Below are 14,564 nucleotides of genomic sequence, written 5' to 3'. Positions count from 1 at the left end.
TTAATTAGCAGTCTAGGTGTCAGTAAAACAATTCGCTGGATCAAAAAAACACAGCTGATGAATGCTTCCCCTTGGACTGACTTAGCTTTCAGACGAGTATACTCCATAATAAAGCTGCCACAGACTTGGTCACAAAAATGCTAAAGATCCTTTTGAATTGCTCCATACACATTATAAATACTTAAATTAACATGTCAGGATCTGGCACGCTCATACACTATGATTAAAGTCCTTGTTTCAAAAGAAACACTACACAGCAAGTCCTTGTAGCGCCGTATGCTCCACAGTGCTCTGTGCTACGACATTATTAGCACCTAGGCAGATTTTTAACATCAGTGAAAAATGATTTGTCTTTTTAGCTTGAAGCCAACAACGATTAATGCCCAGATATAATTAACGTGGTCCTGGGTCAATACTGGAATTAATGCAGCTACACTCTCTACAGACCAAGTTTTCAAATCAGCTGCCTGACAATTCTCAGTGCTACCAGGAGAACCCAGGACAGCTGCGTTCATGGGAAACGAGACCTTCTTGTACAAGCCTTGTGTCCCGCCCAGGCAGAGCTCATTTTGAATGCACTAAGGTTTATATTAGTTTTTTCTAACAGTTTCCAGAAGGTTAAGAATCTTATGGCTCTTTTTTCTTGCATCTACAGACTCATTTCCCTGTCCCCATCTGCTTTCAGAAGTCCAGGGGTTGGAAACCGTTCTGTCCTGCTCTGGGAAATGGCAGCTTTTAATTCTATCTCTTCATGCTCCAAAGCAGGGGGTACTTTTACTTCCCACCACTACATTTGCCATTTTAAAAACAAACAAACAAACAAACAAACAAAATCATATTAAAAATGCATAGAAGCAAGAGATTTGACTAAGGACAAAATAAAGAGTCTGGGAAAGTCAGATTTGGCTACTTACATTAAATCAGAAGGGCAGAATGTCTTTTCTGTGGCTACACACAAAACTAAGATGCTGAGAAGTTCAAGCCCAGGTCCTTTTTTTAGCAAGACAAAATTTACAATTTGAATGAACGAAAACCATTGTAATAATTTGTTTTAAGATACTTTGAATATAAGCTAAGTTTTAAAAGTTATAGGCTCTAACACTGTAAATAAAAATGCTGCAGAGTAAGGATGAGCTCGCACTTACCTCAGCTTGACGTTCTTCCAGGTACCTTAAGAAAAGCAGGGGAGCTGCTGGCACAGCGCAGGCACGGCTGCTCTAGCCTTAAGCACTGCCAGGGGAGCAGAGGGTGGGCACAAGAGCTCCAGGGGAATTCTTCTTTTTCACAGCTTCCCGTGGTAGATGACAAGATGGAGTGTTCTTCAGGAGGGACAAAAAAGGCCACCTATTTCGTTAATAGTAAGGGTAATAACCCCAGGCACTGGTTATGTCTTTCATCAGAACAACTAGTAGATACTGGAGTGAGTGCAGTTTTACTCCATCCTTTAAGTCCTCTAGCACAGGCCTGCAATACACACTCTGTGAATCACCACGTAAAAACCTGAGGGGTTTTTTGCATTTCTCATCTTTCTCAGGGATGTATCCCCCTCTTGTTATGTCTGTGATACGGTACCTTAAGCTAAACAGAAGGGAAGCTCTCATTGCTGCTCTCTGCCCTTGCTTTCCTGCTACCACATAGTAACACTGCAGGTGTAGGACATAAGATCATTAAATAAATTAAAAACACCCAGCAGCCTTCCTCAGAACAGCTTTGCTGTGACCCCATAGCCTGTGAGCAGCCCGTCTCTGTGCAGTGTGCCTGTCTGTCCCCAGGCATGTCAGCCTTAAACTCTCCTCCAGCTCAATGCTTCAAACCAATGAATTCAAGTGTTCTTCAAAGACAATAACCAACAAAGACAATAACCAAGGCCCTGTGGCTTTTCTCCCAAATGCCAGTCACTCCTGGTGATGCATATATTAATCACTACTCTTTGCTCCTCATTTTTGTGTCAACTGGTGAGATTAGGAGTGTTTGAGCAGGAGTTGGGCCAATTAGCAATTGCAGCTGCTGATGGTGCTCTGATCACAACGATCACTTGCACCTGAAGAGCTCAGCCTTGTGCCATTTCCTAATTCACCATGGTCAGACATTTTGGCTAAAACCAAACCATGGTTACTGCAGGGGTATTCCAAAGGAAGCCACAGACCTTCCCTCCCCCATCATTTCAGTACGTGAGCTTTTCCAGTAACAAAATAGGAATAAAACCAAATTCTGAGTTCTAAGAACAGAGTGTTCTCACGATCATTAATGATTAACATTTGTGAGATACTTGGATACATTTGTTATGGGTGATACAGAAAAATGAAAACATAAATGAACAGTGGTTACCCTTTTTCAGGGCTTGGCCTGAAAATTATGTAGCAATTCTTAAATGAAAGATCTGTTTAGTGTGTGTTCTTTGTATATAGTGTTGTAATTGGCTTACAGTGCTACTAGGTGAATTTTTAATTTTGTGCAGTTCATTTCAAATAATTAAATATAAATTAAAATAATTAACTGAAGTCCACTAAAATAAGCTGCAACCCTGTATCTTACCTGACATCCCATCAGCTGGGATGTCTCAGGCTCACCTGAAATAGAGTTGTATTATGCTGCACATGCCATACAGGTATATTGTGCCATTAGCCAGAGATATATCTAGCTCTCCCCACTAACCAGAAGTATTTCAAATTTACAGTCAAACATGGGGAACAAGCATGTGCTCACTGTTCCCATTTCTAGAGCACGAGAATGCCCAGGACAGCGTAAGCTACTTTTGGGGTTTTGTCCGAGAGTGGTCCCCAACAGCAGCCGTAACACGGACAGAGTTCCCTTGAGAACTGAAGAAAAGTCACTTTCTTCCTTAAAATCATGAAACTGCCTTTGAATGCAATAGCTACCAAGGTGAGGTGGCATTTAACTATTGATCTAAACATAAACAGTTTTATCAGCTGCCCACAATATCAGGCATTTTTTCAATTAAATACTACAAAATCAGGAGTACTCTAAGCAGCAGTCAAACTTTATGTAAACATTTGAACTCTGCCCTCTACAACATCCAGTTTTCAGACCAGAACGAAAGCAGGTTGCTGATGCCGTACAGTGAACGTCCCTGGGAAACTGAGAGTTAGTTTTTCAACATTCTTTAATCCTGGGGAGGAAGACACAGTGGTGGTGCCTGATTAACCAGGAGGTCACGTAAAGGCTGCTTAACCTGCCAGGAAATCACTGATGTTATTTGTCTTTATCCAAATTGCTGGGTAATTTCACCATATTTTTCTTTTTGTAACAAATCACGACAAAGAGGGATCTGGGCAATCCTCATTCAAGCCTTTCTTGTTTGTTTGTCATCCATTACTATTTCCCAGAGCCAAAATCTAGATACCAAATTAAGTTCCGCTGTCTTCCATCATGTTATCTAAAAACCCCCATCATTTTGTGGACACCAAATACTTCAAAATATACAAATACTTTAATACATACAAGTCCTCATAGTCCATTAAATATATTTAATTCCATGGTCTTTAAAATACTCCATCACTGCATTAACTGCAAGAAAAAAGGTTTGCACTGGTATTTAGATAGTATTGATTTGATCTGGCCGGTGCAAAACCTTTCAGTACACTGCAGGGATTACACCGAAGAGCAGCAGTTGTACAGAAGAGCAGCGATTCTGCTAGAATCCAGAGCATTTGGGTTTAGATCCAAATGAAGAAAAGACCCCGCCAGAAGGTTCTGAAGTGAGGGGGATTACAGCTGCAGGAGTCGGCAGCTTGTGGTGTAGCACACAGACTACTCTGGCTTCCTGGTCCGGTGCGTCCTGCTGTAGAACCTCACTGAAACATGCTGAGACCACGCAGCATCCCACGGTACACGTGCAACGGGAACAAGGAGCTGCGGTGCAGCGTGGCTACAGCAACCGATGTCTTCTTTTACACTTGATTCCCTAAGAAGCTGAATTAGCTGATAAGAAGATCTATTGCTTTTGGCTTTGTTAAATCTGTCTTTTCCGGTATCTCCAGCTGGTATCACACTTATCAAGTAGAGACAATCAGGCTGGTTTAGCTGATATCCCACAGCTGCGACTATTCTCCTCCGTGAACTGTTACCTCATGCTGTCATACAGCACGAACTCTATTTCTCAATGACATCTTCAGAAGAAAGATTTATAGCTTTGCAGAAAAGCAGTACAGAGCCTTGAAAGGAAAATGCAAACCCTTGTGACGCTTCGGACTTCTAACCGTGTGCGAGGATTGTTCTGTAGCACAGTCCATAGAAAGAGGAGATACATTAACCCCGACCCCAGGATAAAGAGATCCTCGTAATTGTGGGCAGAGATTAACTCTGACATACCGAGATGGCAATTGATCACTAAGAAATAAATATATATATACACACATACTTATATATTTTAAATATATATAATATATAGTGCATATATATAATGTATTGCATGTGTATATACAATATAGGTATTTTTTATAAAAAAGCTTCACATTCAAGTATAGATACATGTTAAAATATAAAGAGAAGAGGACCTTTTGAAGTTAAACAGAGAATCTATCATAAGCAGAATTAAGATCATCAAGACATGTTTTCCCTAATCTCAAAATATGATCAATTCAGACAGTGTTCCACTGATTACTGGGAAACACAACAGAATGAAAAGTGAGAAAAAGGGGAAAAATTATAATGGAAAGTTAGATATAGTGTCAAATACATCAACACATACATAAATCCTTTACTTAGGATAGCCCATGCTTGGAGGGAACAAAAATTATTTTTTAATTTGAATTCATCATATGGTCCCTCAGTGGTTGTGGGGTTTTTGTAATCAAATAATCACAGCCAAAGAAAAAAGAAATTTGAATGATCAGAAGAAGAAGGGTTGAAAATCAACCCTAAAATGTAGTTCACAAACCCTGATATGAAATACGGCTCATGCAGCCTTGTTCTGCACCTAAATACGAAATGTGTTATGAGTAGAGAGCGTATTGGATGGAAAGTCTGAACCTCTATTAGCCCTGGAATAATTCAATGTCCAAACAGAAATTCTCTGTCTTGAAATCCCAGTGGCCTTCATCTTTAGATTGTTGAAATTATGATCACAAAATCAGCGAGTAAATCACCCTGATTTTTTACATAGACAAGATACTAAGTGTATCTAACTGTAAATCTACAAGTCATTGTTTTTGCTTGACAATACAGTACAACTTGAGAGCTGTAATCAGAGGTTTATGCAAAGAAGGCATGGCAAAATACAGCCACAGTCAATAGGATGATGCCATTGATATTCACAACATTTCTCCAAAGTGGCACTTCGCTTGTGTCAGTCAGTTTCTTCTTCAATGCTTCCTCTTCCTCCTTGCTCAGTTTGGGTCCTTTTTGTTGATCTAAGCCACAGAACCAGTTGTACGCTTTCTTAAAGCATCCCGGTTCTTCTTTACTTTCCTCGTTAACTGGAAGGAGTAACACACTGGTCAGGAAATGTCAGCATGGATCCCTGCATGCACCAGAAGGTCTCTGTGACTGAGGACATTCCTATATTTAATACAGCAGTTCTGACTTGTGGTCATAGTTACATGGGAACATTTTAGTAGGAGGCAGTAAAAGACTCAAGTTAATATTGTGTTTTCACACCTCACCTGGGAAAAGAGTGATTTTCTACAAGTAGCAAGAGAGCCTTTGTCAGGAGACACTTGCACGTTTTGCAGCCTAGAGACTTGGTCTGGTTTTGGAGAAGCAAACCATGCTGCAAAGCTTAAACTCCATTTTTTCAATACTTCCTACACTTTTAATTACAAGACAAATAAATGAATTTGAGGATACTTATGAAAAGGAACTTGGCAGCAGTACCAAAAATCCAGCAAAGAGAGCGTGTGGTTTTGCCCAGATGGATGTCTGGCGATTCGCTTTCATGGTGCCTTGCACCACATCCTTGCTCCTTCAGTCCTGGCTACTACCCATTATTTCCAAGTGAATTCTTGTTGTTTCATTCCAAATGCCAGAGTCACGCAGAGTTCTGCCAATGCACACCAGCTCTGACCTAAAGCCTCTCCATTGTTTTAGTCGTCAAACTGCCACCTGGCTACCTAGAGAACAAGATTTCCTCCCTTCAAATCCACTTCACTTCTGATTTACACTGAGCTTGACAGACTGGTAAAAGGCAGCTTACTGGCCATTTCAATATGTGAGGGGAGGGAAGATCAAGCATGTTAATGTTTCTTCAGGAATGAAATAGGGATACTCAAATATATTGACAGAATCTATAGACATTCAACAGTTACCTGATTCCTCATCTTTTTCATCAGCTTTGTCCTGCTGCTCATCTGCATCAAGATCAATCCGTTCCTCTTTGCTGTTCCGCAAAGACCAGCACAAGCGGTAAAGCTGCCGTGAAAAAAAATGAGTTTATAAATCTACCGCCTTACTACACAGAGACAAACCAGTCTGGCCAGCACATGAACAAGCTGTAAGACCACGGCATCCCAACTGTCTGTTAAGTCAATGTCTAAGATTATTAGGAGTCACTGAAGATTTGTGGCAGATAAATGAAGACTATTTCCTTTGCTTTCTTACAAGGACTATATGATGTGGGTAGCTGAAATGTCAGGAGGTGATATACCAAGTACCACTGTTTAAAACTAGTGGTTTCATTGAGTCCCATTTCTTGAGGAGCAGGACTGCAATAATACTCACATGTACATCAGGAATGGGCTTAGTCATGAAGGAGACTGCCAGGATGACTATGGCTGTAACCCCGAAAAGAATGAGTGCAAAGTAAAGGTAGTGAATCCCACAGATGACGAATGGGCAGTTGGAAGGGGTCACGCAGTTGCCAGTTCCATAGGCAAACTCTGCAATCATTCGACTGAGTCCAACTAGCAGCCCAACCATCAGGCCCCAGAAGGCACCCTGCAGACAAGGGGAGAGAAGTTACCAAAATCAGTCATTTCAGGCATGGAAATAAGCTCTAAGCTCCGAGTAGTCACTGGAGTAAACATGGAGGTAGTTATGTGTTACGTTGGCTTTGGCACACATGGGTTTTAACACAGATACTTTCAGTGACCGTATTTACAGCTCAGTGTATTAATACAACTGAAAGGGGCAATGACCAACAGCTCAGAGAAAGAATATGGAGGACACCTTATCCAGCTCATTTCTCCAGGTTCACCCGTCTCCACACAACGCTCTCATTACACAGGACACGCTCTAGCCACAGACTACACATCCCAAGGGTTGTTCTCATATCTTTTTACCTTTGAGGGCTAAATCCCTGACAGCTCTAGCAGATGGAACCAGCTAGCAAGCGTATGTCATTCCTCCTGGAATATGTGTCTGGTTTATCTTCTAAAGACCTTGTTAGTAAATAGTTAAAAGTTAATTCTCGATACTTTTGTTGGACATTTTGCTGCTAGGTGTATATTACTCCAGCCCGAGATATAAAAGATGCACAGGTATGTCTGGGCACAAGACATATGGGAAATTCTGTTTAAACATAATTTTTTTTTGTTTTACTGTAAGGGTGATTGAACATTGGAACAGGTTGCCTAGAGACATTGTGGAGTCTCCATCCCTGGAGATATTCAAAACCCAACTGGACAGGACACAAGTATCCTGCTCATGTTAGCCCTGCTTTGAGTAGGGGGGTTGGACTAGTCCAGAGGTGCCTTCCGATCTCAAACATTCTCTGAGTTTGTGAAGTCAAAAAACTAATGATAGTAACACAAATTTATAAATCCTGACTAAAAAATATTCTGGGTTTAATGCTGTGTTTAAGAACAACAAAACAGTTTTAATTATTCAGTGGTCAAAGTTACAAAAATGTTTTGGAGTAGGACAAGATAGTTAATTCAACTTCTGGCAGAAAGAAGAATGATTCTGAGCAAGAAATGTTGATAAGTCTTGTAAGTAATTACAATATTGGAGTTTATCTTATGCAAGGCTCCAATTCTCAGAAGCTTTCATGCTTGTATCCCTATTTACCCAAATTTAAATTGTGCAGTGTACCCACACCCCTGAGGATTATACTGAATTCTTACTCAGGTAAAATTCCAGCTAAAGTCAATGACAGATTTCCATGAAGGGCACAAAGATTTAATCCATTTGCCATATTGGGATAGGAAATGGAACCTCCGTTGTATGTAGAACGGGCTTTCCTTGGATACACACACAAATAACCACTGAACTGATCTCGAGAGAAAGCAGTGAGAAAAAAAGTTTGAGCCATATTCAAAAACCTCTCTCTACACTTTCTCATTGAACCCACCCTCCTTGCAGCAGCCCTGAGCAACAGGCAAGTATTGTTATTCCTAGTATTATAGAAAAGCAACTGGATTCCAGAGTATTGAGCTTTCAGAATGTCTGAGATCCCAGTTACCAGGACTGGCCTATGGTCCCATCAAAGCACGTGACAGGCCTCATGCCTTCTGAGGTACCGACAAAGGCTTAACTACAACATTTCTCAGTTCACTGCTCTACAAATCAGAACCTGTGATTCCCAGGCTAGGTCCTAAAAGCAATGGGAAACAATGCATGAAACAACAGCATGTTTGTTTAAAAGAGTGTTGTCAAAATATATAGTGATCAAGAGGAAGGTGAAAGGTGGCATGTTTGGTAAAGCAGTTTGGTGACCAATATCCTAAAAGATCACTTTCAAATATGTCTCCATAAATCATCGATTTGACACAATTCTTGGCAAAGTGACGGATAACCTACATTTCAGAGCTATCTAGGGATTCCTAGGTGACTAGCAAAGAACTTTGCAAACTCATCTCTGGAACCTCAGGCCCTGGGGTATGGAAACACGGAATCCCTGGGCTGTAGTAGGATTAAAACAAACAGAAAGAAGTTGCTAATAAATGACACCAAAACAAAAAAGCAGTTCTCCCAATGCCTAAAGGAACACACAGCATGCCTCTTTCCTAATTTGTGCTTACCTGCTCATTGACCCGCTTGCAGAAGATGGCAAGCAGGAAGACGGCAGAAATGGGAGGTCCCAGGAAGCTGGTAACTGACTGAATATAATCAAAGAGCTGCCCACTTTGAGCTGACTGCACCACGGGAACCCAGGCAATGCTGATGCCAATTAAAAGTAACATAAATGCTCTGTAAACACAGCCAGATATTCAATTAGCCACCTGCTTAGAAGCATCTATCAGAAAGAAAAAAACAGCAATTAATCAATAATTTAAATGTCCACTTTGTGTTTCAACCAGTAAAATCAGTGATAATGGCCAATTACCACCGAACAAACAAAAGAAATCCAAGTTGGATATTGTGTCCCTCAAATAGCTGTCAGCATACAGCTAAACATGCAACCAAAACATAGAAAATCACTTTTTTCCCTTGTTATGTCTAGAGACAAATCAATAGCAGATCAACTAGAACTAGTTCATTGATGCTATGGTATGGTGTAGCATAAAGCCTATGAACATATTTTGAAATATTTCCCTTTGAACAGCCATAAGAAGTGTCGAGAATTAGTTCAGCTACTTCATGCACCACCGTCAGTTGGAAACAAGGTCTGTTTTTTTGTCCCCCAAGGAAAGAGTACAGTGGGACAGGCTGTGTGGCCACAGGAGGCCACTGCTGCACTGCCCGCACACAGCGAAAGCAGGTTTCACCCAGGCACTTGGTGCATTTTTTGGAGGCTGCATTCTGTAACGCATCTAGTGCTCGCTGTGGCTGCACGGCTGGGGGAGGCTGGGCTGCACTTACCTTCCAGCCAACATAAGCTCTTTCTCAGATGGGCGTGAGCGAATCTTGGTGTAAATGTCCATAGTGAACAGAGTACTAGCGCTGTTAAAAATGGAGGTCAGGGAGCTCATAAGGGAGGCCAACATGACTGACAACATCAGACCCCGCAGGCCTGAAATACAAAGATACGTGAACTGGGGTGAGCATTCCGTGGAGAGCCTCAGTACGTGGCACCACCCGTAGTGCTTGGCTGACCCTCTCAAGTCAGCCGGCTCTGAGCGGGTCTGGAATATTTATGTGCTGACGCCTGCCTGATGTTCTCTTGCACTGCAAGCAGTGATGTCTGCTGAGCTTTGGAAAAGCTATTTACAGCAGTGACAGGGCAACTCTGGAGCTTTTAGAACATAGGTACTTCTTTTGTGAATGCTGTCTGATTAAACGCTGAAAGAAGAAGAAAAAAATACTGAGCAGACTTCCCCCAACGTCATAAAAATAATTACTCTTGTTTGCAGGCGAGTGCTCACTTGCTTGCGGTGTATTTGTACACCAGATGTTTGGCAAAATAAAGTTTCTTTTACTGTTTGAAAATCAGAGTAAGCCACTCTTCCAGATGGTGTGATCTAGTCAACATGGTATGGGGAAGTGCTGTAGTATTTTAATAATACTATGCACAACAGTTATAATATGATGGGGAAGTACTAAAGATATCAGGGAAGTACCATGGTCTGTGTAATACTACAATCTCTCTTTCTAGCCTTGTGAACCAGCTCTGGGGTTTTCTATCTTCTGTGTATACTTAGTCCTCTCCAGAGCGGTGCCTTATCCTCTCACTGAGCAGGTGTCCTATAGGACAATGTGCACACAGAATGTTTTCTCCTCCCACCTCAGTGGGTTTAGCAGAAGGACTGCAGGTGTATGGCTCCACCTCAGAAATCCTGGCAGAGACAGTCTTTTATAAATCATTGGCAAAGCAGGTTATTTTTCACATTCACAGACAGGGAGCTCAATTACCATTTCATCACCCAGTATTTGCCGGCTGAGAGCTGACATCATCAGCACATAGTTATTCTGCACCTACAGCCACAACTAATGCAGACTGCCCCCTTGATTAATAGCACAGAGTTCTAGCAAGAATTTTTGAACTAAATCTGGAACTTTGGCTCCCTCTATCACCTGTTTTTACAGTCTGGCAGCCTCACCTTTCCTAAAATAAACAAACAAACATATACACACAGTCTTACCATTTGGCATAAGCTCCACTACCATTTTTGGATAAGCAATATTTGTACAGCCAACTGCAGTGCCACAGTACTGCTGGCAGACTTCAGGCACAACACAAGCCACCACATCTGAGGAGAAGGTAATGAGACAGGGTTAGACATGGTTGTATAAACAGATTGCTCCCAAATTAGTAGAGCTTCTAAAATTTATCTCTGTGTTGAACCCCTGGATTGACATGCTTGATATCATCCTTGGTTTGCTGTCAGGGAGGAAGGTGATTCTAAGGCTGTATCCTTCCTTTCCTCTCTAAAAGAATACTGAAAAGTGCTGCAGGTCAAAAAAAAAAAACAAACCAGCATTAATTTGTCAGACCAGGACTGAACAGCACAAGGAGAGAAAGTAGAAAAACAAGCAGAGGAACACAAAGAGCCCTCCCTCCAACCTGAACATCTCTCCTCTGCCTGCTGTTAAACACACTGATGGTTAGAGAGAAGGGAGATTGGCATTTCCCCCACACTGCACTCAGGACTGTCCGTGGTCCAAAATATTACTGCCTGTGACTGACGACCCTCTTCCTCGGATTGCCAGCAGAGTATCAGTCCTGGACAGCATTTCCCACTCATTCAGCCAGAGTGAGGCTGTAACAGACAGCTGGGGAGGGACACTGTGGAATTTCTCTCCCCTAAAATGGATAGCAGTAACATTAGCAGAAACCTGGGATCAGGGAAAAGAGGAAGACCTGTGGCTTCTTACAGTGTAGTTAGTTTTTGTGCATACATGTGCCTGGACAATTTGGATGACAAGCTGACAATCTAACAGGTATTTTGGAAGGGACAGAGAATAGGAAACTGAGAGAGATTGGCAGGGGAAGATAGGCAGCAAGCAGAAATTTGCGTTTCTGTATACATGTGCATACCTGTGTACAAAATTCTGCTGATCATTCCAGGCATCACTATAATAAACATGGGCAAGAGTTTCAGGTATCCACACATGACACAACCAGCCTTCACATGGGACATGTTCTTGCCAGAGAGACATCTTTGGACAATAACCTGTCAGTGAGACATAGTAAGCACGCATGACAACCAAGAATAGCATTTCCCTGAACACAGCGTGCCATGCTCCAGATACAAGGTACTTCTTAACCTCTGTGATAGTGAAAGAGCCTATTTACCATTTCTGTCACAAGGAAAAACAAAAGCTACATGAAAATCAAAGGATATATTTGAAATAAGTAAAGGAAAATATAATTTATCTAGCGTATGTTTAAGAGGTAAGACTTTCTCACAAGATGTTCTTAAAGCAGATCGATTTAAAAGCCAACAAGGAGTAAAATATTTACCTGAGCAATAGATAGAGTTACATTGGGGTTTTTGTTCATTTGTTTATAAATTGTGAAGATTATCTTTCTCACAATTCAGAATGCAGTTAGATACTTGCTAGAGACTGGACACGTTCTCATGCTGTGGTTGCAGAAGCACACTTCCCTCTACTCATGTCAGTGTGATCTCTCAGGGAACCTGGACGGTAGGTTTTAGGGAGAAGGAAGGAGGACTGGGGAAGTGTCTCCAGACTGAAAGTCCTGACAATAAAGAACATCCTCCCAAGACTGTGCATGCAAAGATGAAAGCCTCACAAATGGGAGAGAAACTAGTATTACTGAATGGGGAACCATCTCTAGACCCAGTCTAACAAGGATCATCTGATGCACGGATTCCCAAGTAAATGGTGAGGTGGGCTGACCCTGGCTGGACACCAGGTGCCCACCAAAGCTGCTCTCTCACTCCCCTCCTCAGCTGGACAAGGGAGAGAAAATATAATGAAAGGCTCATGGGTCAAGATAAGGACAGGGAGAGATCACTCACCAATTACTGTCACGGGCAAAATAGACTCGACTTGGGGAAACTAGTTTAATTTATTACCAATCAAATCAGAGTAGGATAATGAGAAATAAACCCTAATCTTAAAACACCTTCCCCCCACCCCTCCCTTCTTCCTGGGCTTAACTTCACTCCTGATTTTCTCTAGAAACTGAAAAGTCACTGACCAGTCCTGAAATAACTGCCATTTCTGTGACCCAGCTTTGAGTTACAGCTGGGGGAGAGTACCACGAGATCACACAAGACTGCAGAGGTCTGTGCTCTGCATTTCCAAGGCATATGGCTCCCACATTACCTGATCCGTGCACCAGTACCACAAAGCAAGGATGCTCAAACCAAAGACGAGCCCTGGCCACGGCAGATCCCCAGTGACGGCATCTCGGAAGATGTGAAAGGAATCCTTCCGAGGAGTGTAGCATTCTGCATCAATTGTAGTATTCCCATAGGAGACATTGGATGGAATTGCTTCCATGTACTTCTGCATGAAAGCATCATACCCTCCTACTTCAGCAAATGCTGAAAAATGGAAAATAAAAGTAGCAATAAGTATTTGATACTGAAATCTCAAATAGAGCTACAGAATGTGAGGAGAAAAACCTCAATATGATGGAAAAAAACCCTAGCCAGTATACTCAACATTTTCTGACAACAGTGTCCAATGGTTTATAAGTATTCACACAATCTAAGTAGCAAAGTGACCTTTCTTTTTAGGTTTCTGTGTAGCTCGCAAATGGTTTAGGCTCCACTGTCTCAACATCTCGTATATATGTCTTGCCAAGAAGTGAAATGAAGATACATTGTTTCCACACACTGTTAATGTAGGGAGAACATGAGGCAGGGTCTTACCAGGCTGGGTCAGTCTGAAGTTACTTCTGTTGTAACAATGGTGGAATAATTTAATTTCAGTGAAAGACCTAGCTAGAGGAAAACCAAGTGCTGAGTAACCAGCAGGATAAGGAAAGGACACTACAAATTCACAGAATCTTATCACTACTTCTCTCTTTCTTATGATCCCTTCCTATTAATTCTGTTTAACAGCATGATTCCTGTTTTAAAGGGCATATGGTCATCTTAACACACAGATTGTCCTATTGATAAATGTTCAGTTCATAACTTCTGTCCAGCTGGCAATATAATGACATCTATCGATCAGCGACAAGGCTTACTTAAAATGTTAAATGTTTGGGTTGTTTTGACACAAGCTAGCAGCTAGAAACAAGGAAAAAACATGCAATGCGACCAACAGCTCTTCACTTTGAATCAGAAATTTTCATGCATTAGCATCTGAATATCTACAAAATTATAATCTTCTTAAAACAAGATACTCTCTGAACTTCTCAAGAGTATCATCATCACCTGCATACAACTCTGCTTTTACCTCATTAGCCATCACAAGTCCTGTTCTGTCACAGGATGCTGTATATTACCTTACACGTTCACCTGTGCTTTGGGGATGGGGTGGTCTGAATGACCAAAGGCCTTGGCCATGTGCCTATTTTCTTCCCTGACAAATAGGTACATGAACTGAAATCTGCTGGTTAAGATAGCACAGTTCCACACTGCAGGATCCATTTCCATAGCCACTGTGGGATTTGTGCTTGAACTTTCCCGTTTGATTCATCTGATTTACTTACCAAATCCCATGAGAATAAAGGATCCCACTACCATGATAAAGGTTTGTAAGGTGTCTGTGTAAATCACAGCTGCAAGACCACCTAATGGCAAAGAAAAGTTAAGACAAACACATTAGCCCCTGTGCAAATGCCTCAGGGGAAATCCTTTTTT

At 41.6% G+C, this 14,564-nt stretch overlaps 1 protein-coding gene across 3 annotated transcripts in view; it reads right to left on the bottom strand.

The window, feature by feature from the left end:
* Window positions 1-5,214: 5,214 nt before the first annotated feature.
* Window positions 5,215-14,564, bottom strand: part of SLC5A1 (solute carrier family 5 member 1) — a 29,656-nt gene continuing 20,306 nt past the window's right edge. Inside the window, exons 9-17 of one of the 3 annotated variants that reach the window (XM_068412260.1) lie at window positions 14,414-14,494; window positions 13,075-13,295; window positions 11,816-11,951; window positions 10,920-11,027; window positions 9,700-9,850; window positions 8,919-9,087; window positions 6,679-6,894; window positions 6,267-6,369; window positions 5,215-5,438 (exon numbers count right to left, since the gene is read on the bottom strand). In XM_068412260.1, coding sequence (XP_068268361.1) covers window positions 5,215-5,438; window positions 6,267-6,369; window positions 6,679-6,894; window positions 8,919-9,087; window positions 9,700-9,850; window positions 10,920-11,027; window positions 11,816-11,951; window positions 13,075-13,295; window positions 14,414-14,494 — 1,409 coding nt within the window. Of the gene's footprint in view, window positions 5,439-6,260; window positions 6,370-6,678; window positions 6,895-8,918; window positions 9,088-9,699; window positions 9,851-10,919; window positions 11,028-11,815; window positions 11,952-13,074; window positions 13,296-14,413; window positions 14,495-14,564 lie in introns of all 3 variants that reach the window. The other 2 variants (XM_068412258.1, XM_068412259.1) reach the window with 2 other exon arrangements.

The sequence above is a fragment of the Nyctibius grandis genome, chromosome 14, assembly GCF_013368605.1.
Source record: "Nyctibius grandis isolate bNycGra1 chromosome 14, bNycGra1.pri, whole genome shotgun sequence".
NCBI lineage: Eukaryota > Metazoa > Chordata > Aves > Nyctibiiformes > Nyctibiidae > Nyctibius > Nyctibius grandis.
Note: the sequence above shows the minus strand (reverse complement) of the source record. Positions and strands in the feature narration are given on the sequence as shown.